The sequence below is a fragment of the Protopterus annectens genome, chromosome 16.part0 (assembly GCF_019279795.1).
Source record: "Protopterus annectens isolate FY-2018-M chromosome 16.part0, PAN1.0, whole genome shotgun sequence".
NCBI classification, from domain to species: Eukaryota; Metazoa; Chordata; order Ceratodontiformes; family Protopteridae; genus Protopterus; species Protopterus annectens.
In genome coordinates this window covers 382996821-383020048 of record NC_056750.1, presented here as the reverse complement: position 1 = coordinate 383020048, position 23228 = coordinate 382996821, and the positions used below count along the sequence as shown (strand labels likewise).

Genomic DNA, 23228 nt, shown 5'->3' with positions numbered 1-23228 from the left:
GTTGAGATTTCAGTCTGTGGTATGTACAGCTACTACACGCAGCAGCCAGTGTAACTACTCTTAAATATTTACAAATAGAATTGAGCCACCTTCCTGGTTACCAAGTTCTTATAAATTATTTCTTTCAGAAAAAGTGCGCGTGTGTGTGTGTGTGTGTGTGTGTGTGTGTGTGTGTGTGTGTGTGTGTGTGTGTGTGTGTGTGTGTGTGTTAAACCTTTCATGCCTTTTGTCCTGCATCCACGTGTATGAAAGAGGATATGATTCGACATCTTTCACCATTAGCTATCATACCATCCTATAATACATTGTCTAACAGTATTGCTTACCAGAAACACCGACCCACTGATTAATTGTAAAGATTTAGGATAAATTCTGTCAGATTGTATTGCCTGGCATTAAAGTACTAATTACTTCTCTGAAATACTCATCATGTATACTTCCTGCTATTTTTTCAGAGTAAAATAAAACTACTGATTACTAACTGATGATGAAGGGGGTGGTTATAGTAGCTGTGCTGCAAATGGATAACGGTTGTAAGATGTTATATAAGCAAGCATTTATTGATACTGCTTCCCCATTAAGCATTTATTTTATTACTAATTTCAAGCCATGTAGTGCAGATTCTGCACAGAGAATGATAATATAGGACTGATGCTCACCACTGAGCCATCATGATGCTCTAATGATAGCTGAATCTTCATCATATACAACACTTACCCCATTTGCAGAAATCTTACTGGGTTTAAGAAGCAGTAGTGCATAGCAACAAGTTTGTTAGGACCTGAAGGATTAATTAAGCCCACCAATGACAAGAATGAAGGATACCTAGTCCCCACTTCGCCCCAGAATTATGATGTAGCAGAAAGAGAAGTTCATCCCCATTGCTGTGCCTATTTGCAGTTTTTATTAATAAATACATGTATGGGTGCTTCGAAAGTGACACAGAAAGTAGAACCTAAGCAGATACCAAGTACTTTCACAGACAAGCCCTATAGGAAGGTGGCAGTAGAATATGAGAATAAAATAGCTTCTGCTAATGAATTCCTGTACTAGTAGGACAGAACTAGGAGAATAAAGTGACGAGGGAATTCTGTAGCCTTATCAGTATGATTAAATTGTTTGATAGAAATACAGAGACATTAAATTACAGAAATCAATGCCCTCTTCCAAAAAAAAAAAATATAGATATATATATATATATATATATATATATATATATATATATATATATATGTGTGTGTGTGTATATATATGTGTGTATATATATATATATATATATATATATATATATATATATATACATATATATATATATATATATATATATATATGTTTATATATATATATATATATATATATATATATATATATATATATATATATATATATATATATTTATATATATATATATATATACACACACACACACACACATGCATACCTTGTCCTGAGTGTTCTATGTAGGGGGCCTCGCCACCCTACCCCCTAACTTCTAGTTAGCAAATACACTTGGACTCCATATTTCTTTCTTTCTTTATGTGCATTATAGATGATAACATTCATTTTTGTGAGTGCTGACTGAAAATCTATAAATTCAGAGATCATAAATTTAATGAACAATTGTTTGTTAAGAAAAATTCCAACAACTGTCCCTCTGGATTCTCATACAAATGCTGGTATGGACAATAAGTGAATTCTTAAAATCATGGGAGCACCTGCATGGGGGAGGCAGATAATATTCATGCATCTCACAGCGAATGTCCTGGTAGAGTAATAGATAAATGCAGTGTAGGAAGAGCTTTCAAAACTAATAGTTGGTCACTTAACATGATAACATTATCTGAGGAGTTACCTGACCATGGCATTAGGAGTAGTTAGGTTATTTTACACCAAGAATTATGCATATTCTCCAACAGGAGATCGAGAAAAGGTAGGATTTTATTTACACTAAACAAATGAAAAAAGTTAGAACATTATGGAACAATCCTATTTTTAAAACTGATAACACTCATTAGAATTCTGCTCCCTGTCAGTGTCTGGAAAAGTAATGATTTATTCTATTGTATAATCCTGGCTCCTACTTTTAACCGTTACACCTAAAGTTATTTACAAGAAGGGAAATGTCTGTAACTTAACAAAAAATGCAAATAAAAAATAAGATACATTTATTTGTGGCACGTATAAATTGCAGATAGGTAAAATATTATAAGGAATTTAATACATTCAGTTCACCAAAAAACAGACTAATCACAAGGCCTTATCAGTTATAATTCAGTCTATGTTGTCCATTTAGCAGAATGTTCAGATTCACTGTTTTTATATAAGACATTTGCTGTTGTGCCTGCCAGCCATTAAGCCTAGCCAGCCATGTTTGTTCCTCCATCCTAGGATTCCCCAGTGAGGGTGACAGCTGGCTGGAGTATACCATCTTACAGATGGCCTCAACACTGGTTTGTGAGTTTGTGACCTTGTCAGCATCCTGGAAATAAGGGTGCATTTGATACAGCTGGGTGGCAGAAAAGTGACCTGCATCACAGCAGAAGCTACTATACCCTACTTACAAGCCCATCCACCCCATTCCAGCTCCAGCAAATGCCTGAGCATCTAATCAAATGCTGGGAGTCACTTGGCCATAGCTATTATGTCATCCCTCTACAACAATGAAAAATCAAAAAATGTTAATATACATGTTGCTGTCTCTACCTAGGACAAGGAGAAAATTAAAAATCAAGAATTGTAGGATATATGTCTGCATTTAATACGAGTTTACTGGGTCTATGTTTACCAATCAAAGAAAACAGTCAGCAAACAGCTACTCTCCAAACACTAAGCAATGAATGTCCATTTCTCAAACAGTCATAACATCATAAAGAAAATCAGTGAATAGTCATAGTTGGCCAGCATTGTGAATGTCTGATGATGTTGTGAAGTAAAACTGAACAAAAGCAACATTCATAAACACACCTTCTCAAGTGCACACCGCGCAACATAAACTAAACAAAACCTTTTACAAATTGGCACTTTCCCCACTGTAGTGCAATCTCAGAGTTGGTATTTATAGTTGGGGGATGTGGGTTACAACACTTATATACTACGTGAAGTGTATACTAATAATATAAGCATGCTTAGTGTACACGTACTTTGTGATGCTTCCTTGTTGTTGGACAACTACGACTTTTCACTGATTTTCTTAATGTTATCACTGTTCGAGAAACAGACGTTCATTGCTTAGTGTTCAAAGAGTAACTGTTTGCTGACTATTTTCTATGACTGGTAAACACAAACCTGAGTTGACTTCAGAAAACTTTTTAAGTTATTCTAGAATTATCTAGGTTTCCAATAATATTTATGTATTCATCCAGTACTTATCTAATAGTGTGATAAGCAGGCATATAAATTTTCACCTGCTGCCACCAGTTTATATGTGTTGGTCAGGAGCTAGTCTCACAATCCATTCCACTAACCATCAAATAATATGCAAGGGATGATTGGCCTTAAAATAGTTTGGTAAATGTGCTCTGCTACTTCAGGTAATAGCCAGCAACTACTGCACCTTAATAAGCTTTCTAGTGATCATCTGCAGAGCAGAGTTACAGTCACTGACAATCCATGATATTACCCACGTTTATTTTATTTACATTTATTAATAAGGTAGGTGAACTTGGCCATGGACTATTTTCAGCCATGACCCAGGTCATACGGCCAAAATAATAAAAATGGCATTAATAAAGCAAACAGTACATCACAGTTTGCATTAATCACTACAACAGACATTAGTATAATAAAATTTAGCAGCAATACAGCAAGGAATAACATTTTGTAATAGTATATAGATGCACCAAGGAATAACATAATGATTATAGCATTTGACTAAGAAAGCCAGGATAAGTATAACAGTATAGGAGTAGGAACCCGCTTAAAGAAGAGGAAAACTATAAATGTAGCATAAAGGTCAGTCAGTCATCAATGTATATGTAATATGTGGAGCTTTTCTCCCTGGGCCTCCACTGAAAATGTTCACTCCTAGGCCCAGTGGACTATCCCGGACAACAAATGCAAATAAATAACTTTTCCAGCATATAAATATGGTGAGACATTAACATCCTTAGCCAGTTCAATAGAGTGTAGATGATGAAATAATTAACTCCCCGAAGGAAATGGCAGATTATCAAGCAGTTTTTTTTTTTCAAAAGCTGTCATATGCTTCAAATGGGATATTCATTAGTAGTTTTTTTTTTTTTATTTATCAATTAAATGTCTATTAATCTCAGAAAGCATGGTAAGAAAATCATTGCAGGAAATTAAAAAAAAAACACTAGTCCAGACCCTTGTAACTTAAATGGAATATTTATGGTTAATGTTAAGGACTGTTCAGCTGAATATTTAATGTTTCTTTTCCACCAAATAGTATTATATGGAGTGGCCCCCATTCAGTGGAAATGTGCTAATGTTATTCCAGTGCATAACAGAGGGAGAACTGATGTTGATAATTTTAGACCTATCAGACTCACAAGTCTGATTGGGAAAATGTTTGAGAGAATACTATTGGAACTTATGAGTACTGATAAAGTAAACTATTACTGAGATATTCATCAGCATAGTTTTACAACAAGGCAGATCTCAGATACCAAACTTGCTATGTTTCTATTCAGAGGTGGTATGACCTCTTTGACAATAAGATTCCAGTTGACATTATTTTTTGGACCTGGCTAAAGCTTTTTACCCTGTAACACATAAGCCAATTATACAGTCAGTTAAAAATTGTGGATTTAATCAGTATGCTATTAGATGGATAGAAAATTGGTTAGATCAGCAAACATTTGTTTACAGTACTATAAGTCTTACGAATATAATATCACTGGGTGATAGTATTAAGCCTACTTCCTTGTCATGTTTTTATGTCTTTTTTTCAAGAGGAAAGAATTTATTTGACTGGTAAATTTATTGATGTTAAAATTGCAGGACTTGCACCTTCTTTATTAGACCAGTGGTTGTTACAATGTTATTTTGGATAGGCTTATTAAATTGAGAAAATTTAAGAAGATGTTATTAATATCAGTAAATGGTGAGGGTCTTGAGGACATAAGTACAATGGTGAATGAAAATTAAATTTTAGAGGTTGTGTTAATACATAATTAGGAAATGTGCTGTATTACAAATTTGATTAGGAATTATTTTATCCTAGAATTTGAAGGTTTTAGGGGAGATCTATAAATCCATAATTAGACTGATTATGGAGTATAGAGGTGTTTTTATTTACTCTAGAAGTGGTATTAAGAGACTGGAAATGGTGTAAAAATTGAATAGGAGAGTTAGGAGGTAAATCATTTAATATATGAGGAAAGACAACAACATCTCAAGCTGCATTCAGTCTATTATAGAATTATGAGAGGAGATCTAATTTGGATATACAAAAGTTTAAAAAAGTTGATTGACACAACAAATATTAGATGTATCATGCCTGCTACATGACTAAAAATAAAACTAGTATAGCAAAGGTGAACAAACTGAATACTAAACTAAGCAGATTTCTTTTCAATTTAAGACAGGAAAAAAGATGGAAATATATTAACTTAAAAGGTTAGACTGGCAAGGAGTTTGGACTCATTTAAGAAAGTGGTTTCTTTTGTGGGGGAAAAGTATTCTGCACCTTAAAGGTATGGAAATTATCTAGTAGTGATCCTGTCTGAAGTGTCATAGTTTTTTAAAGACTTTGTAACATTGTAACATTTTAATATTTCCTTGCCACATGCATGTTAAGGTCTCTTGGTTGAACAGTGATATAATCATAGACTTTCCCCTCTTCCAGCAATCCCATCTACTGTCCCCAGAGAATAGTATCAAGTTCCATAAAGAATTAATCTCATGGGTTGCTAGAATATTCATTGTATTACCCATGACTTGTTTCATCACATAAAAAAGGATCAGTCCAGTTATCAGAATATGCCAAACCTAAACCTCTGTCTTAATCAAACTTATGAACCTTTTCCATTCAGCATTATAATTACACAATCTCATCTCTACCTGCACAAGAGTATGATATTGACCTAGTACTTTAAATACAAAATGTGAAGGAATAGCAGGAACTATAAGATGAATGGGCATTACTGAACTGTAAAGTAATATATCTCCAAAAATAATACTTTTGTTGTTGGGGTACAATTCTTGGTCAAACAGTACATGATGTTATTGTAATGGTGAATTAATTGGGTAAAAGGGAGGGCTGTATTGTAAAATAAAAATAAATAAAAAAAAAAACATTAACTGGATATGTAGCCAGATGATTGTCATGATGTGTGCATAACAATAACTGAAACTCAGATGACTGTTTTTCTTTAAATGTATAGTGTTCCATTTTATTGATTTATTTACTATTCCTTCATTAAATTTGTTTATGTTAAGCACAGAATATTTATATATTCATATTATGGATAGAAAAGTAAAATATTAATTTTACATGAGTGTGGATATTTAATGTTCTAATATCTCATTGAGGGAATATGTTTTAAATTGCTCATTCAGGACCACTTTGTTATGACAAGGATTGTGATATTCTCTTCCTGTGGTTGATATTTGTAATTTTTTTCATGTTGTGAATGGTTTGAAGTCTAAGAATGATTGCATTATCAACTATTGAAATGGAATGCATCTTTCACTGTGAATTAGATCCAAAGTGTGTTATCTTTATGGCTAGGCACTAACTGTATCAGTTTGATATTTTATAATGTGCAATACTTTAGAGCATTAAATCACTGTAATAAGACTATTTTGTTCATATATGCTCCAATTTAAAATGTTGGGAGGGTGGCCTAATGGTTAAGGTGTTTGCCTTACAAACACAAGGTGCAGGGTTTGAGTCTCACAAGGGATAAATGGCTAGGTTTAAATTGGCTTACAAGGGCAGTTAGCTTAGTACTAATCTATGAACCTATGAACATATATTTGGGGTTGGGAGGGTGGCCTAATGGTTAAGGTGTTTGTCTTACAAACATAAGGTACAGGGTTTGAGTCTCACAACGGATAATTGGCTAGGCTTACAATGGCTCACAAGGGCTACTTACCTAGTACTAACCTATGAATTTATGAATTAAGAATAATCTGTTGTAGAGTGGCACTGTGTACCCTTTAATATCACAGTGGAGACCTGTATTAGCAAATGAGTGTAATTTTACTGATATCCTTGTATACAGCTCACTGTAAGCACTCACAGGTGCACTCAGCAGGTTGTACCATGAGCAGCAGTCTGCAGCCAAGCATCCATACTTCTGTTATCCCTCACCTGATGTACATGTTGGATTGTACACTGCTGTACTCTAACATCAGTACTGTAAGTCAGCAGTACAATTTCAGTTACTGAATTTTATACATAGCACCATTTCATACATCACAGTCAGGAGTAATTAGATTGAGTGAATCCCATTTTACTAGGATACTGTTTGCTGAGCAGCCTTCACTTAAAGTATATTTGCAGCATTCTGAAATTCTTCCCATATTTACTGCAGCACTGGTGCTAACTGTCTTAACATTCCCTCCAATATGGCTCTTCTGAGTGGGTGTGGCTTGAGCCTTAAAAAAATAAAGTCATCACCTTACAGTTCTACTAAATACTCATTGATAGATGTCAAATATCAATATAATTGTGTTTGCCATCATATATGCTGCAAGATAAAATATTCTGATATCTTGTATGCAGCATGGTTTTGGAATTATTAATACAAATGTGAACAAGCAATAGTTGATGCCTAAAGGTACTTGGAGGTAACTGCAGAAACACCTGGAGGCGCACTTGGCTGTAATGAGTAGGTATACTGAATTGTCTCATCTTGCTGTCCCTTATATAGCTGTTACTTCAGACGTGATTTCAGTTATTTCAGAAAACTCTTTTCAATAAACACAATGTCATCAGATTTCTTTGCTGTGAATCACACCAGTTCAGTAATAATAATTCATCACTGCAAAGTCTGGTGATTTTAGTATCTTATTCAGCAATAATTCTCAACATGCAAGATCTGACCACTGTAAAAACAGAAGGAAATGTTTCTGGCACTGCACTAACACAACCTAGCATTCTGTGACACACACATTGTGGTATAAAGGCTTAGCCACAAAATCTTAATGTATTAAACTTAAACTGGACAGGTACAGTCCCTCCACAGTTACACTACTTTTATATTTTTTATCATTTCCTTTGTTCGCCTGCAAAATTGTAGTCTAGCCACATGTATATAACAGAATGTAACTTCTTACTCTGTATTTATGGCAATATCTAAAATTGTGGTGTATTCAATGGACTGAGTTGTCTTGCCTTAGCTAATGTTCTTTGGGGGCGGGGGAGGTGCATGACGTAAGGACTGTGAGACAGGAAGGATGTTCATGTGCGTTGGCTGGTCAATAAAGTTTGGAGTTGGTAGCAACAGCACACAGTTGTCCCGCGTCTTCTTTCTAAAGCAAAAGAACACGACATGGTGTCAGAAGTGCTGTGTGGCTGTGACTGGGATTGCTGAACACTTGCTGAAGACCGTACGAGTGGCCTAGTGACGTGGTGAGCGGACATGTCGGACGAAGAGAATGGTCGGCAGCCGCGGGCTAGAATTAACATGGCGGCTAGCGCTCCCAATGCTACGTTTAGTATTCAGCCGCCGGAGCCCTTTGATTTTTCCAAACCTCATGAATGGACACGATGGATACGTCGTTTTGAACGGTTCCGTCAGGCCAGCAATTTATCTTCAAGCCCAGAAGGGAATCAGGTGAACACCCTGATATACTGCATGGGTGATGAGGCAGACGACGTCTTGAGAGGCCTCAAGCTAACCGATGCAGAGCAACAGGAGTATGCCAAAGTGAAAGACGGCTTCGAAAGATTTTTTATTGTCAAGAAGAACATTGTTTATGAACGTGCACGATTTAACATGCGCAAACAAGAACTGAATGAGACTGTTGATGCTTTTGTTACTGCACTGCATGCATTAGCTGAACACTGCAATTATGGGACGCTGCGATGAGCTCATAAGAGATAGAATTGTTGTGGGCTTGGCTGACACCAGACTGTCCGAGCGGATGCAGATGGAAAAAGAGCTGGACTTGGAGAGAGCTGTAAACATGGCCAGACAGTCGGAGGAGGTTAAGAAGCAGCAGACGGCTTTGAGGTGCGACAGTAGTGCACCGCAGTATAACGTGAATGCTGTGCAGACACCACTTGACACCAAACGCCGGCTGGAGACCTCGAAAGGTTGGGGCAAGTCCTTGACACCGATTTTTCAGCGACAGACGCAAAAGAGTAAAGACGCTCCAATCTCGCAGTGTTACAGGTGTGGGGGCCCATTTCATCACAAACTCCTATGCCCGGCGACTGCTGCAAGATGTCGCTCGTGTGGGAAGAAGGGCCACTACCAGCGAGTCTGCAGGCAGATTAAGGTGGTGCAGTGTATCGAGGAGGACGAGGAGCTTGGAGAGCGAGAAGAACAGGGCTTCTTCCTTGGTTCTGTCTCCTCCGGGAACCATTCCTGGATTGTGGAGGTTCAAATAGAGGGCACATCTATGACTTTCAAGCTTGACACAGGGGCGGATGTTACTGTTATTTCCAAGTCAGACCTGGACAACTTGTTCAGTGGGAAGAATGCTCCTGTGCTCCAGCAGCAGGAGAAACCCTTGTTGGGTCCTGGAGGGACGCCACTGGAGGTTACAGGATTCTTGGAGCTTCAGCTTGGTTATGGACAAAGACAGACATGCGAGAAGGTGTATGTTGTTAAAGGACTCCGCATGCCGCTTTTAGGTCTTCCTGCTATTTTGGGGCTGGGTCTCCTGAAGCGTGTTGATACTATCACCATGGAGTCTTTGAAGACCTCATACCCTGAACTGTGCTCTGGGTTGGGGGTAGTGCAGCGGAAATACCACATAAAGCTTCAGCCAAATGTGGTGCCATACTCTCTGAAGACCCCCAGGAGGATACCACTACCATTGATGGGGAAAGTGAAGGAGGAGTTAATGAGGATGGAGACGCTGGGTGTCGTTACCAGAGTGGAGGAACCTACTGACTGGTGTGCAGGCATGGTTGTCGTTCCAAAGAAAGACAGTAACAGACTGAGACTGTGTGTAGACTACACTAAGTTAAATGAATATGTGTGCAGGGAGAGGTTCGTGCTGCCCTCGGTTGAGCAGAGTCTTGGGATGCTTGCCGGGGCGAAGGTGTTTAGTAAACTGGATGCCAATATGGGATTTTGGCAAATTCCTTTGTCAGAGGAGTGCTGCGCTTACCACATTCATAACCCCCTTTGGGCGTTTTGCTTCAATCGCCTTCCCTTTGGCATTAACTCTGCACCCGAACACTTTCAACGCATGATGTCAGAGGTCATTGAAGGACTAGAGGGTGTGATTTGCCACATGGATGACGTGCTGGTCTGGGGTCGTTGCCAGGAGGAGCACGATGCCCGACTTCATGCGGCATTAAAGAGACTGGAAGAGGCAGGCATTACGCTGAATGTGGGGAAATGTGACCTGTCGAGGAGCAAAGTGACCTTCTTGGGCCATGTCATCACAGATTCTGGCATAAGCCCAGACCCAAGGAAGACCGCGTCCATCACGGAGATGGAAGCACCTGCTACAGTAGGAGAACTCAGGAGTTTCCTAGGCATGGTGAATCAGGTGGGAAAGTTCATCCCTCATTTGGCTGAGAGGGATAGAGCTCTGAGAGACTTATTATCAAAAAAGAACAGCTGGTACTGGGGGGGGGACCAGGAAAAGGCATTCAATGACTTAAAAGATGCGATCACCTCACCTCCAGTTTTGGCTGTATACGACCCGAATAGGGATACGAAGGTTTCTGCGGATGCATCATCCTTTGGGTTAGGGAGCGTGCTGCAGCAACAATGGGAGGACGGCTGGAGACCTGTGGCATACGCATCAAGATCACTCTCACCTACAGAGCAACGATATGCCCAGGTTGAGAAAGAGGCTCTAGCGTCTACCTGGGCATGTGAACGCTTCAGAGATTACCTATTAGGTAAATCGTTTTGTCTAGAAACTGATCACAAACCTCTGGTTTCATTACTTGGAGGTCAAGCACTGGATCTTCTACCACCTAGAATCCAACGCTTCAGGATGAGACTGATGCAGTTCTCATACACAGTGCAGTACGCTCCAGGGAAATCACTGTGGGTGGCAGATGCGCTGTCACGTTCTCCACTTAAAACCAGGCTAACACTGGAGGAAACAAAGTTAATGGAGGACACGGATATCTACGTGAACAGCATTGTGGAAAATATGCAGGTGAAGCCATCTTTCCTCCAGACACTACGGGACCAGCTGAAAGCAGACAGTGTGTGTGTGCGGGTTATGGAATTGTGCAGTCAGGGGTGGCCGCTGTATGCGAACCAGGAACCCTTACTGAAGAGCTACTGGCCAGATCGTTCTACACTAACAGTGAAAGATGGGTTGCTGTTAAAAGATTCACGCCTTGTTATCCCATCCGCCATGCGTAATGAGGTGTTGTTAAAATTGCATGAGGGACATCAAGGCATTGTGAAGTGCAAAGCCAGAGCCTGTCAGACTGTCTGGTGGCCTGGGCTCAGCCAACAGATAAATGACATGGTTTTGGGATGCAGGACGTGCATCTCAGAGAGAAGGAATCATCCTGAGCCCCTCATCCCAACTGAATGTCCTGACAGACCATGGCAAAGAGTGGGCACGGATTTATTTGAACTGAAAGGAAATACTTACCTTCTTGCTGTGGATTACTTATCCAGGTTTTTTGAGATCGCATTGTTGAAACACAGCAAATCCAACGAGGTCATCACCCACCTAAAGTCTTTCTTCGCTCGCCATGGCATTCCAGAGGTCCTCGTGTCTGATAATGGACCTCAGTTTTCTGGGCAGTCTTTTGTGGACTTTGCAACTGCTTATGGCTTCGAGCATGTCACAAGCAGCCCCAGGTTCCCGCAGAGTAACGGGGAGGCAGAACATGCGGTTCAGACTGTGAAGAACCTGCTAAAAAAAAGTGTCGATCCGTACATGGCTCTTCTGGCGTACAGGACAACGCCACTGCAGAATGGATATAGCCCTGCGGAACTTCTCATGGGACGTCGGTTGCGGACTTCTCTTCCGATTCACCCTTCGCAGTTGGACCCTGTGCTGCCTGACTGGAGAAGGCTTGTGGGGAGAGAGGAGGAGAAGAGGGTGTATAATGCGGCAAACTACAACAGACGCCATCGGGCAAGGCCGCTGGGTGATGTGTTGCCCGGTGACCAGGTGTGGGTGACAGATATGAAGACCCCAGGTACTGTAGATCAAAAACATTACTCGCCGAGGTCATTTAAGGTAGACGTGCCACAAGGGACTGTGCGGCGAAACCGTGTGCATTTGATTCCCTTACCTGTACCTGAGTGTGAATCAACTCCTGTGTGTCAGGAAAGTGTGTTAAGTAAGACTGTTGAGGCCTTGCCACCTTGCAATGGCCTTCCCCCGGAAACCCGGGTACATAGTGAGGTTGTGAGGACCAGATCAGGAAGAATTATTAACAAGCCGGACCGATTGGATCTGTAGAGATCAGTCTGTAAATAGCAATGTCATTTGTGTTATAGTAATGCGAACATGGCTAAGTGAGCATTTTGTGTCGATGTACCAAGTTCGTAGTGAAGTTGAAGAAATTGAATAGTTCTGGGTTTTGTAATAAGAGAAAAGGGGCCTTATAGAAAAGGAGATGTGGTGTATTCAATGGACTGAGTTGTCTTGCCGTAGCTAATGTTCTTTGGGGGCGGGGGAGGTGCATGACGTAAGGACTGGGAGACAGGAAGGATGTTCTTTTGCGTTGGCTGGTCAATAAAGTTTGGAGTTGGTAGCAACAGCACACAGTTGTCCCGCGTCTTCTTTCTAAATTTTATACATAGCACCATTTCATACATCACAGTCAGGAGTAATTAGATTGAGTGAATCCCATTTTACTAGGATACTGTTTGCTGAGCAGCCTTCACTTAAAGTATATTTGCAGCATTCTGAAATTCTTCCCATATTTACTGCAGCACTGGTGCTAACTGTCTTAACATTCCCTCCAATATGGCTCTTCTGAGTGGGTGTGGCTTGAGCCTTAAAAAAATAAAGTCATCACCTTACAGTTCTACTAAATACTCATTGATAGATGTCAAATATCAATATAATTGTGTTTGCCATCATATATGCTGCAAGATAAAATATTCTGATATCTTGTATGCAGCATGGTTTTGGAATTATTAATACAAATGTGAACAAGCAATAGTTGATGCCTAAAGGCGTACTTGGAGGTAACTGCAGAAACACCTGGAGGCGCACTTGGCTGTAATGAGTAGGTATACTGAATTGTCTCATCTTGCTGTCCCTTATATAGCTGTTACTTCAGACGTGATTTCAGTTATTTCAGAAAACTCTTTTCAATAAACACAATGTCATCAGATTTCTTTGCTGTGAATCACACCAGTTCAGTAATAATAATTCATCACTGCAAAGTCTGGTGATTTTAGTATCTTATTCAGCAATAATTCTCAACATGCAAGATCTGACCTCTGTAAAAACAGAAGGAAATGTTTCTGGCACTGCACTAACACAACCTAGCATTCTGTGACACACACATTGTGGTATAAAGGCTTAGCCACAAAATCTTAATGTATTAAACTTAAACTGGACAGCTACAGTCCCTCCACAGTTACACTACTTTTATATTTTTTATCATTTCCTTTGTTCACCTGCAAAATTGTAGTCTAGCCACATGTATATAACAGAATGTAACTTCTTACTCTGTATTTATGGCAATATCTAAAATCACAATTTCTATCCAGTAAATATTTTTAATTATGTAAGATCCAAAACAAATTCCTGTTTAATTTAACAGAAAAAATATACCATTTATTTCTACTGTATAAATATTCTATAATCACTCACCAAAGCACTTTCAAAAAAAATCATATCATCTGAGAAACAGTACCACAGTCCAACAATTGTCAAGAGTACGACAATAAAAAACAGATTGTACATCAACACCTTGGATGAGAATTGCGCATTCATTTCGCAGTATATCATTTGAAATGTATTTTTTTTTTCTCCTTCAACTTAAAGAAAAACATTTGTAAAATCAGGGCACATCCTACTGTATAATATATACAGAATTACATGCATACAGTTAAAAATGACATCCAGTCAGCTCCAGTAAAGTGTACTGGAAAGGTTGTTATGGAAAGAACTGAAAAACAAAAAGCCTTGCTTTACCTTAAATTGTAGAGTTTTGGTGCTCTGGAGAATATTGACAACAAACAAAGCTGTTCCATCAAGCACCGATGTGGTTCTCTTTGCTTCCTTCTCATTTTCATTTATCAGTTCAGTCTCTGTATTGCTGTCATCAAGTGAAGTAACACTGAAAACAAGAGGAATGCCTCCCACTGGCTGCTTCATAATGTCCTTTACTTGAGCCTGTTATATTGTAGAACAATAAAAAATCACAGTCTGTTACAGAATACAGGTCTGATTAATATGCTTTCTGCAATGAAACTGCATTTGCACTTCTGCTTAATGCAGTTTTTTTACGTATTCTCACACACTTAAAAATCATACAACACACAATTCTACTAAGGGCTTCACTGATACTTAAAAATTAGTTTTGGCAGATTATTCATTAATTCAACAGAAATGATGCATTTGCATTGACTAGGCAATCCTATTCTACTGCTGAGAGAATCACAGCATAGCGCTAAAGCAACACAGATGCTAAACAATTATTGCCAGTGATCCCTAAAGCATTTCTAAGAAGTGTGGCACTAAGGCATTATTTATCACAGACAATCACTACTGATCTTTTTTAACTGATTTCATGATAGAAGGTGTTATGATTATATTGCTATAATTATATTGCTACTTACTTTTTGTATAAAGCCCGTAAGGACCACATCTTGCTTATGTGAAAAATTAGAGCAACTCTTGCAGTTTGGTGTGATCTGCTGCTTCTTTGGAGTCTCTTATAGTCATATAAGGGTGCAGAAAGAGAAAAATGTTTTTTTTTGCTGTTCCATTGATGTACAGAGAGAGATAAAACTCTGACTACAGTTCAGGCAACATGGGTTCAGTTAGGAAGCTCGAAAAATGAAAGATCAATAGGCAGGATGGGATTGCTTATCCTAGTGAAAGGGACCATGGTGCTGTACACAGATCATAGGTTCATAGGTTGGTACTAGGCTATTGGCCCTAAGGGCTATGCAAGCCTAGCCATAACAATTCCCTGGAAATTTTTCCCACAATATTTACTTCTCTGGGCCTCTGTCTAGCAGGGCGACTGACATGATCACTGGGGTGAATTTCCTATCTCCCATCCAGTCATCAAGGTTCCTTTTGAAGAGGCCCAATGAAGTGCTCTGCTTGACATGTATGGGCAGTCTATTCCAGAGTATGGGGAGTCTCTGGGTCAGGAACCTATCCCTCCAGCATGTTTTCTTCATTGTGATGATAAGGTTTAGATCCCTGGAGCGTGTGGCTCTGAGGGATTGGGATTTCTTCAAGTGTAGCATGTCCAACAGCTCAAGGTTTGACATGGCCTTGTATGTTAAGCAAAGATCGCCTCTGAGTAGACGATATGCCACAGAGTATAGCTGGACTTTTTTTAGACGGTCAGCATATGTCATCTGCTTTAGGCCTGTGATTCTTTTAGTGAGGTATTTCTGTGGCCTTTCCAGCTGTTGCAGATGTCTTGTGAGGTACATACCAAATGGGGCATTATACTCTATAATGGGTCTAATGAGGGATGAGTACAGTGGGACAATGACCTCCTTTTTTCTGGATGAAAAGCCCTTAGTGATGAGGTGTGCCACGTAGAAGGACTTCCTGACTGTTGTGGTGATGTGGTTATCGAAAGTGAGACCACTGTCCACTTGTGTCCCTAAGTCTCTCATCATACTTTCGATGTTTAGTGTCCTGCCACCTATGTGGTAGTTCATGGGTACATGTTTTTTTTCCAAAGGGGATGACTATACATTTCTTGGCGTTAAGCTTGAGCCCATGGCTCTGGCACCAGGCATCTGTTTCTGTAAGGCCCTTTTGTAGAATATCCACATAATTTGGGGATTCAATAATGGCTCCCAGTTTGCAGTCATATGCAAACTTTGTTAGCCAGATTCCCTTAGTGTTGGCCTGCACTTCAGAGAAGTAGATGCCAAACAAGAGTGGTCCCAGGACTGAACCCTGAGGTACTCCACATGTCACTTGTCTGGAGCTGGATTTGGAGTCGGCTACTTTTACAGTCTGGGTTCTGTCAATAAGCCAATTGGCAACCCATCGAGTGACGTAGGGATTTATGCCTAGCTTAGTAAGTTTATCTATGATTCCAGAGTGGGGGATGGTGTCGAAGGCCTTGGCGAGGTCCAGATAGGCTGTGTGGTTCACCTTACCCTTGTCCACAGCTCTGGAGACCGATTCAAAGAAGTCAATCAGATTCAGGAAACAAGATCGGCCCTTCACAAACCCAAACTGGGTGGGGTCCAGTGTCTGGAGGTTGCCAATGTCTTTGTTTATAAGTTCCATGATAATGCATTCCATGCCCTTGCAGATCAGGCTTGTCAGGCTGATGGGATGGTAGTTCCCAGGATCCAAGGTGGATCCTCCCTTGTGGATCGGGATAACTGTAGCTGTGCACCACTCAGTGGGCACGAAGCCTGAGGTGAGGCTATGATTAAACATGACACTTAGGTGGGGTGCCAGTTCATTTTGTAGTTCATGTAGTACACAGCCTGGGATGTCATCTGGTCCCATGGATGCTGTATTCTTAGCTTTGGAGAGTGCTCTTTCTACCTGTGTGGCTGTGATTATCGGAATTTGGCAATCTTTTGGTATTGAGATGGGCCCTTTAGGAGGGAAGAGGGGAGTGAAGTTGGCACTAAATCGATCTGCCAGGATATTGGCAATATCCTTGGGATCAGTATATTTAATGCCATTCTGTTGTAGCTCAGAGCAGATCTGAGCATTGCCATTTAGATTCTTGACATAACTATAGAATGCCTTGTGGTTGTCTTTGGAATCTTTGGCAATTTTATTTTCGTAACTAGCTTTTAAGGATTTTATGAGGGATCTCAGCTTCTTACTGAGGCTGGTGAGGGAGTTTTTTGCATCCTGGGATTTTCCTCTTTTCTGCAACAGTTTCTTCCTTCTGTTGTATAGTTTGTTTATAGCAGGGGACCACCAGATTGGCTTCCTTTTTTTGGAGAAGAGCATCTTGGTTCTATTTGGGATGGCACGATTCATGCACGAGTGGATGTGCTCGTACAGTGCCTTAATGCAGGATTCTGCAGTCAAGCTTCCAGATCCCGTCTGCATGGGTGTTGTGAAGTTTGTCTCTATTGACTTCAGTAGCATGTCTTCCCAGGCAGACAAATACCGGATCCCCTTTGAATGACACCAGAAGCTTAGCCAATTGTTGAAGTCAATCATTTTGTCCTTATACTGTGGTATCATTCTGGGCGAAGGCAGGATGCTACTCAGGGCTAGGGTCATACCTGCCTGGGTCACATGATCCAAGAGCTCTTCCATGTCTCTTTTCATGTACTCCAGGGAGGTATGTCTCAAGTCATTTACTCCAGCATGGACAATGACAGAGTCGTATTTTACTTGTTGTGGAGTGACTTGAGTGCATGCGTTATGTTTTGGATCCTGGCACCCGACAGGCAGCTGACTGTAATTTTCTCCTTGTTCAGCCTGGTGAGTGGGACATCAGTGTGCCTGACTATACAGTCACCTATGACTAAAGTGTTGGGTACATTGTCTTGCCTTAAGGACTGTTGTTGGGTGGCACACTGGTGTTGTGAGCTATGTGTCACTTTGGTTGTGACTGATGTTTGCTTGCGTTTCGGCTTCGGAGGTCCTTGTTGCTTGGGCAGGTTAATGTTAAGGGCCTCCGCATATGTGGGCTTAGTGTTGCTATGTGTGGGAGTTGATGGTGTGGGTTTTGAAGGGCTATGAGTTGCTAGAGGTGTAATGCAGGTGTTATTAGCCTTCTCCTCTTGACTGTCTAGCACGGTCTTGACCGGAGAGAGCTTTGCTTCCAGTTTGGCTATGTAAGTGCATCTCTCGCAGGTTGTAGTGTTGGGTGGTAGGAGGAGAGGATTGTCTGTGTACATGAGGCAGTTGCCGCATTGCCCCAGTATGCCCAGATTCACCAGGTGGACAGGAGAAACCACCGGAAGCTGACCCTTGGACATGCCTGTTTAGGTGCTTTTTTGTAAGGTTTAAGAGCTGTTTTCCCTTACCTTTGCAAGGTACTTTGCAATTGTAGGCTGTTTAGTGCATATGATTAATTTCTCCTTATTGACAAGGAGAGCTGAGTGCTTGTATCAGTTTCAGGCTTCCTAGTGCTTTACAGCAGGTTCGAGAGAAAGTGCTGGGGTTCAGATTTTAGTGCTACTACTGAGAAACCAGCTAGTTTTAAGGGAAAATTTGAAGAGCAGACTTTCTGGCACCTGGAATAGTTTAATTGTAGCCAGTAGTGCTGCACGATGTGAAAAATGTGCAAACACATGCGTTTTTAAGCCAGAAAGCTGAAAGGGATAGAAATCAGCCCAAAAGGCTAATAAAATTACAATTTCAGAGCTGGAAACCACTCCTCCAGCATTAGGCAGTACAATGCTCACCAGTCCCACTGGTAGGCAGTAGGACTTCCCTCTGCCACAGCAAGGTCTGGATAGCTCTGAGCACAGAAAATAAAGTCCTGAGACAAGGAAGGCCTGGGATATGGACTGGCTAGAAAAGGTGGGAAACGAGCAAACAAGGTAGTATACATATATATATTTTTTTGTTGAAACAGGCTAAACAATGCAATAATACAGTAAATAAACACAGAGTGTGTAGTCCTAAACAGTAAATGCAATTAAAACTCTACAAAATTAGCAATTTAAAACTTTTTAAATGAAGCAAGGCAAGTGCACAACTGAAAAACGATTTAAGTGACAGTAATACAGCAGAATAAGTAGCTAGTCTACATATACAGAGAAGTCTATATATATATATATATATATATATATATATATATATATATATACAGAAAAGCAGCTAAAACACACAAACACTTCAGATGCAGTGCAACCTAGAGCACTTAAGTTGTAGCAATATTAAGGCAATTACAGTTATAATAAATGCTGTACAATATACTCTATATTTCCAAAATGTTTGAGAAGTACTGTCAGAACATAAGGAAATTCAGGCAACATTTTTTTTTTTTTTTTTTTTTGTTTAAAGGAAAAAGGAGAAACAGAAGGCCTTATCAAATGCTCTTTCTGTATTAGGTAGAATGAGCTAATGACACTAGACTGGGAGGAGTGTCCCAGATCAGATTTACAGTAGGTGGGGGCAACTGCAAAGCCACCAAGTATAACACAAGACACCAACAGGGAGAGTGGGTGGGGAGCTATTAGCATCAGTCATTCATTAAACTTTGGTGAAGATTTGAGTGATTGCTAGACTGGGCATGCATGATTGCCATGGAGGCAAGTGTACCCTAAGCCCCAGGGAGGTACACCCTCACAGGTCATGCCACATTCCCAGCATAGCCTCACAATATAAAGTCACCATGCTGGTGTAGTAGGACCTAATAAAGTGCTCTGGTGTACAGAACAGCATATGCAATACAGATAGCTTCTAAATCTGCTGTGGGTGTCCAGTTCCCCTTACCTACATGCTGATGGCTGGGCCTCTCAACTGTACAGATTTTCGCAGAATGTCCAGAATTTTGCCACATATACTTGGTCCATTTCACAAAAAAATGTGGTTTTCTGGCAAATCAATGGCAAATCATTGAGGGTTAAAATCAGAAAATAATGACAGACATTTGAGTTTCAGACTTCATATTATTCAGAAAATCCATTCTAATGCATAACCTGTTATTCTGTCAAGTTTCTAAGTTTGTAAGAGCAATATTTAAAAAGTGTCCCTATTTTTGAGACTTTGTACCCCCATTATTGATGGCTTTGTCCAGATTTCTTGATCTAAGAGGTTGAGAGGTATGGGCTGGGATTGTCCCTGCCATAAGGAGTAGTACCAGGAGTACTGGGTTAGCAGCATAAGGGACAGCACCACAAAGATGATGGACAGCCAGCCATGCCAAAGACCAAAAGAAAAAATACAAAGTTATATTGACATATATTAGAATTTTTAGACAATCAGACCTAAATGCAACAATTTTCACCTCTGATGTCTCTGATGTTTACTGAATGTTGATTTCAGACATTTTTAAACATTTTTGACCTGCTGCCTGCTGAGCACAAGACCCTGTCTTGGTCTTCTAGCCCATTAGTTCCCTATATACTGAGATGAGAGGGAAAAGAAAAGTCATCATGGGTTGTTTGTATTTTTTTTCTTTTTTGCAACCCTAACCCAACTCCACATGCATAGGAACATAGTCAGGCTTTGTTATGCAATGGGCATCAGAAAGGGTAAGTCACTCACTTCTGTGAGTGAGGCAACTCATCAGGACAGCTCAGTCCACTTGAAGCCAACATTCCTCTGGGGTCTGTGATCTCCACAGGGAATTTAACCATGAGAACACTTGTTCTGGACATGTGCTGCTATACCTTCCCCAAAAAGAGATGTGCTTGTTAAATTGCATCACTTCTTTCCTCCCATGTTTGCTCCAGCATGTGCCTGAGTTGCTAATTGAACCAGGGTCACCTAGGTCATAGGGCTTTATTCCCACAAGCCAACGGAGTTGCACTAACTTCAGATTTTTGATACAGTAGTGGGGCACTGTGTTCTTGTTTTGATTTCTTAAAAGATTCTGCTGAGATTTTGCTCTGTTTAACTAAAGAAATAATTTTAGGTCACACCAGACACTGGTTACAGGATACTGGTATTATGAGCTATGTCTAACCAGAACATAAATGACCCTTATTTAAATTAATACAATTGGTATATGAAGATAACTTGAAGTGTACATTTCACTTTCAATATTATTAAAACTCTGCTGCCTTCCTGGATTTAGACCTCTACAAAACTACTATAAATAGTGCTCAAACAATGGTTTATCAAAACCCTAATGCTATCAAATTATTTGGGAGTAATTTGTTCACTAAAATCACATATACTCAAATTGGGTAAAATTGAGCACTATGTCTTGAAAATTGTGTTTTTCTCTGAAAGATAAAAGTGATCTCGTGTACTTTTTGTCAATACTCCGAGTATCTGTCATTTATATGAATAATGCTGACTTTAAAGGTGATAATATTAAATAGCAGAGATTGTGGGTAGCTAACATTCCTCCCCACGATCAACCCCTTACAGACTCAGTTTTACAGAAACACCAGTCTTGACAAACATTAATATTTTTCTAATAAGAGTGGATGCCTGATATTGCTTAGACAACCGTATTATTTATACAGGATTAATACACATCCATCTGAATTTAAGTATTTGATTCTGCAAAGCAGTATGCTGAGGAATAAAGTAGTTGTAATGACAAAGATAAAAAATACATCTTCAGTTTAAAACCCTTGGGAAAAAAAAATCTCTGGATAAGAGATGCCCCCAAGCTTAACTTCTATCAGAGTTAATTTGTACAAGGTAATTACAATTAAAGTCCTTGTGATAGGCATAATACAAATCTGAGAAAAGAAAGTTATGATTTGTTCCATGTAGCTGATTAACAGGACAGGTGTATTAGAATACTTTCGCTGAGAAAATTGTTCCAGAATAAATCCTACATAAATACAGTTAGGAAAATAGTTGTAGTCATTATTGTTGCTAGTTTTATATAAAAAAAAAAGTATTTTCAGCATATGTATAAAGGGTGTGGCAGTCCAGCACCAAACTAGATATTTTTTTTATCTGCCATTGTTTTAAGGTTGAGAGTAATGACAATATTTCACAGTTTAAAGAAAATAAATTATGGACTAATGTACTGATTAATACAGGCACATCAATTTTGCAGTTACAAATTGACCTCTACTAGAGGACACAAGTGCAGTTATAATGTCAGGATTTGAACGGTCAAAGGTTACAGCAATGAACAGTTCTGAATGTAAGAGTACAGTACTAGGTATGGACATGTTAACACAGTTACATGTTGCTTTAGACTTCAGTAACAAGATTTTATGGAAAAATAAAACTGCTACTGAATGTACAGTAGTGCACACAAATTACTTTTTTAAGAATTTGTGTGCAGTAGATTGTGCAAATGATGTACAGAGTTTGAAAAATCTCTTACAACAATAACATATAGATTCATGGGTTAAAGATAAAATAAATTCCAGTTCAGCTGCCACAGCCAAAGTGCAGGCAGTCAAGTTAATCACATTTTCAGAAACAGTATCTTATTCTCAGAAAAGCAAAAACAGACTGGAAAGGAAATTTCAAATCTGTTGTTGTCAGTCTTCATTCATTCATAAGAGATTGTTTCACTTCCATCCTCAGAACCGACTCGGCCGATATAACAAGCTTGCACCAGCCAAAACTCTCGAGCTAAGGTTACCCATAGTGCATCTCTCCTCAGACCTCATTTGCCTCCTATAGTTTCAAGACATGTCAGACCAGCTCTCAAGCTAAGAGTTCTATTTTTCACTAAAAGTTTGAATTTTTGGCTATTATTCTTCTACAATCCCATTTACTGCTTAGCCACATATAGTCTCTTTACTGTGTGAGTGCTTTTCTTTCTCCCTTTTACCTTGTTGGTATTTTTTCATACCATTGTTGGTACAGGCCCCTCCCTTCTCTTTACTTCTTGGTAATCTCCATACCATCACTGGTATTTTCTCCTCCTCTTCTTTCTTTACTCTCTGGGTATATCTCTCTTACTATTGTTGGTAAAAAAAAAAAAAAGCCTTTTCCTTACACTGTGTGTGTGTGTGTGTGTGTGTGTGTGTGTGTGTGTGTGTGTGTGTGTGTGTGTGTGTGTGTGTGTGTGTGTCTCTCTCTCTCATGGTGCGTAGCAGTATATCTCATTGTTATTATTTTTGTTGACAAATGGCTGACAAGAAAGGCACCACTTAATTTAAACAGTGTGACAAATGCGTCAGGAAGATGCCAAATTCAGATGGGCATATCTCCTGTGTATATTGTTTAGAGCAGTAGTGTCCAACCCGCTGCCTGTGGGCCGCATGCGGCCCTTAGAGCTCTTCTATGCGGCCTGCGACCTTGCCTGCGCACGTTTAGCCTTAAACACTTTTTTTTCCATTTGCTTTTCGCGCCCGTGACAAATGTTGATGTGCGTATGCGCTAAAGCACCCATAGCGGTTTGGTTTTTTTTG

The 23228-nt window shown here is 39.7% G+C and overlaps 1 protein-coding gene across 1 annotated transcript in view; it reads right to left on the bottom strand.

Annotated features, from left to right (window-relative positions):
- The window catches only part of C5 (complement C5), a 1726304-nt gene that overhangs the window by 1278378 nt on the left and 424698 nt on the right, over positions 1-23228 (bottom strand). The window contains exon 11 of the mRNA XM_044057986.1: positions 14230-14430. Coding sequence (XP_043913921.1) covers positions 14230-14430 — 201 coding nt within the window. The remainder of the gene's footprint in view (positions 1-14229; positions 14431-23228) is intronic.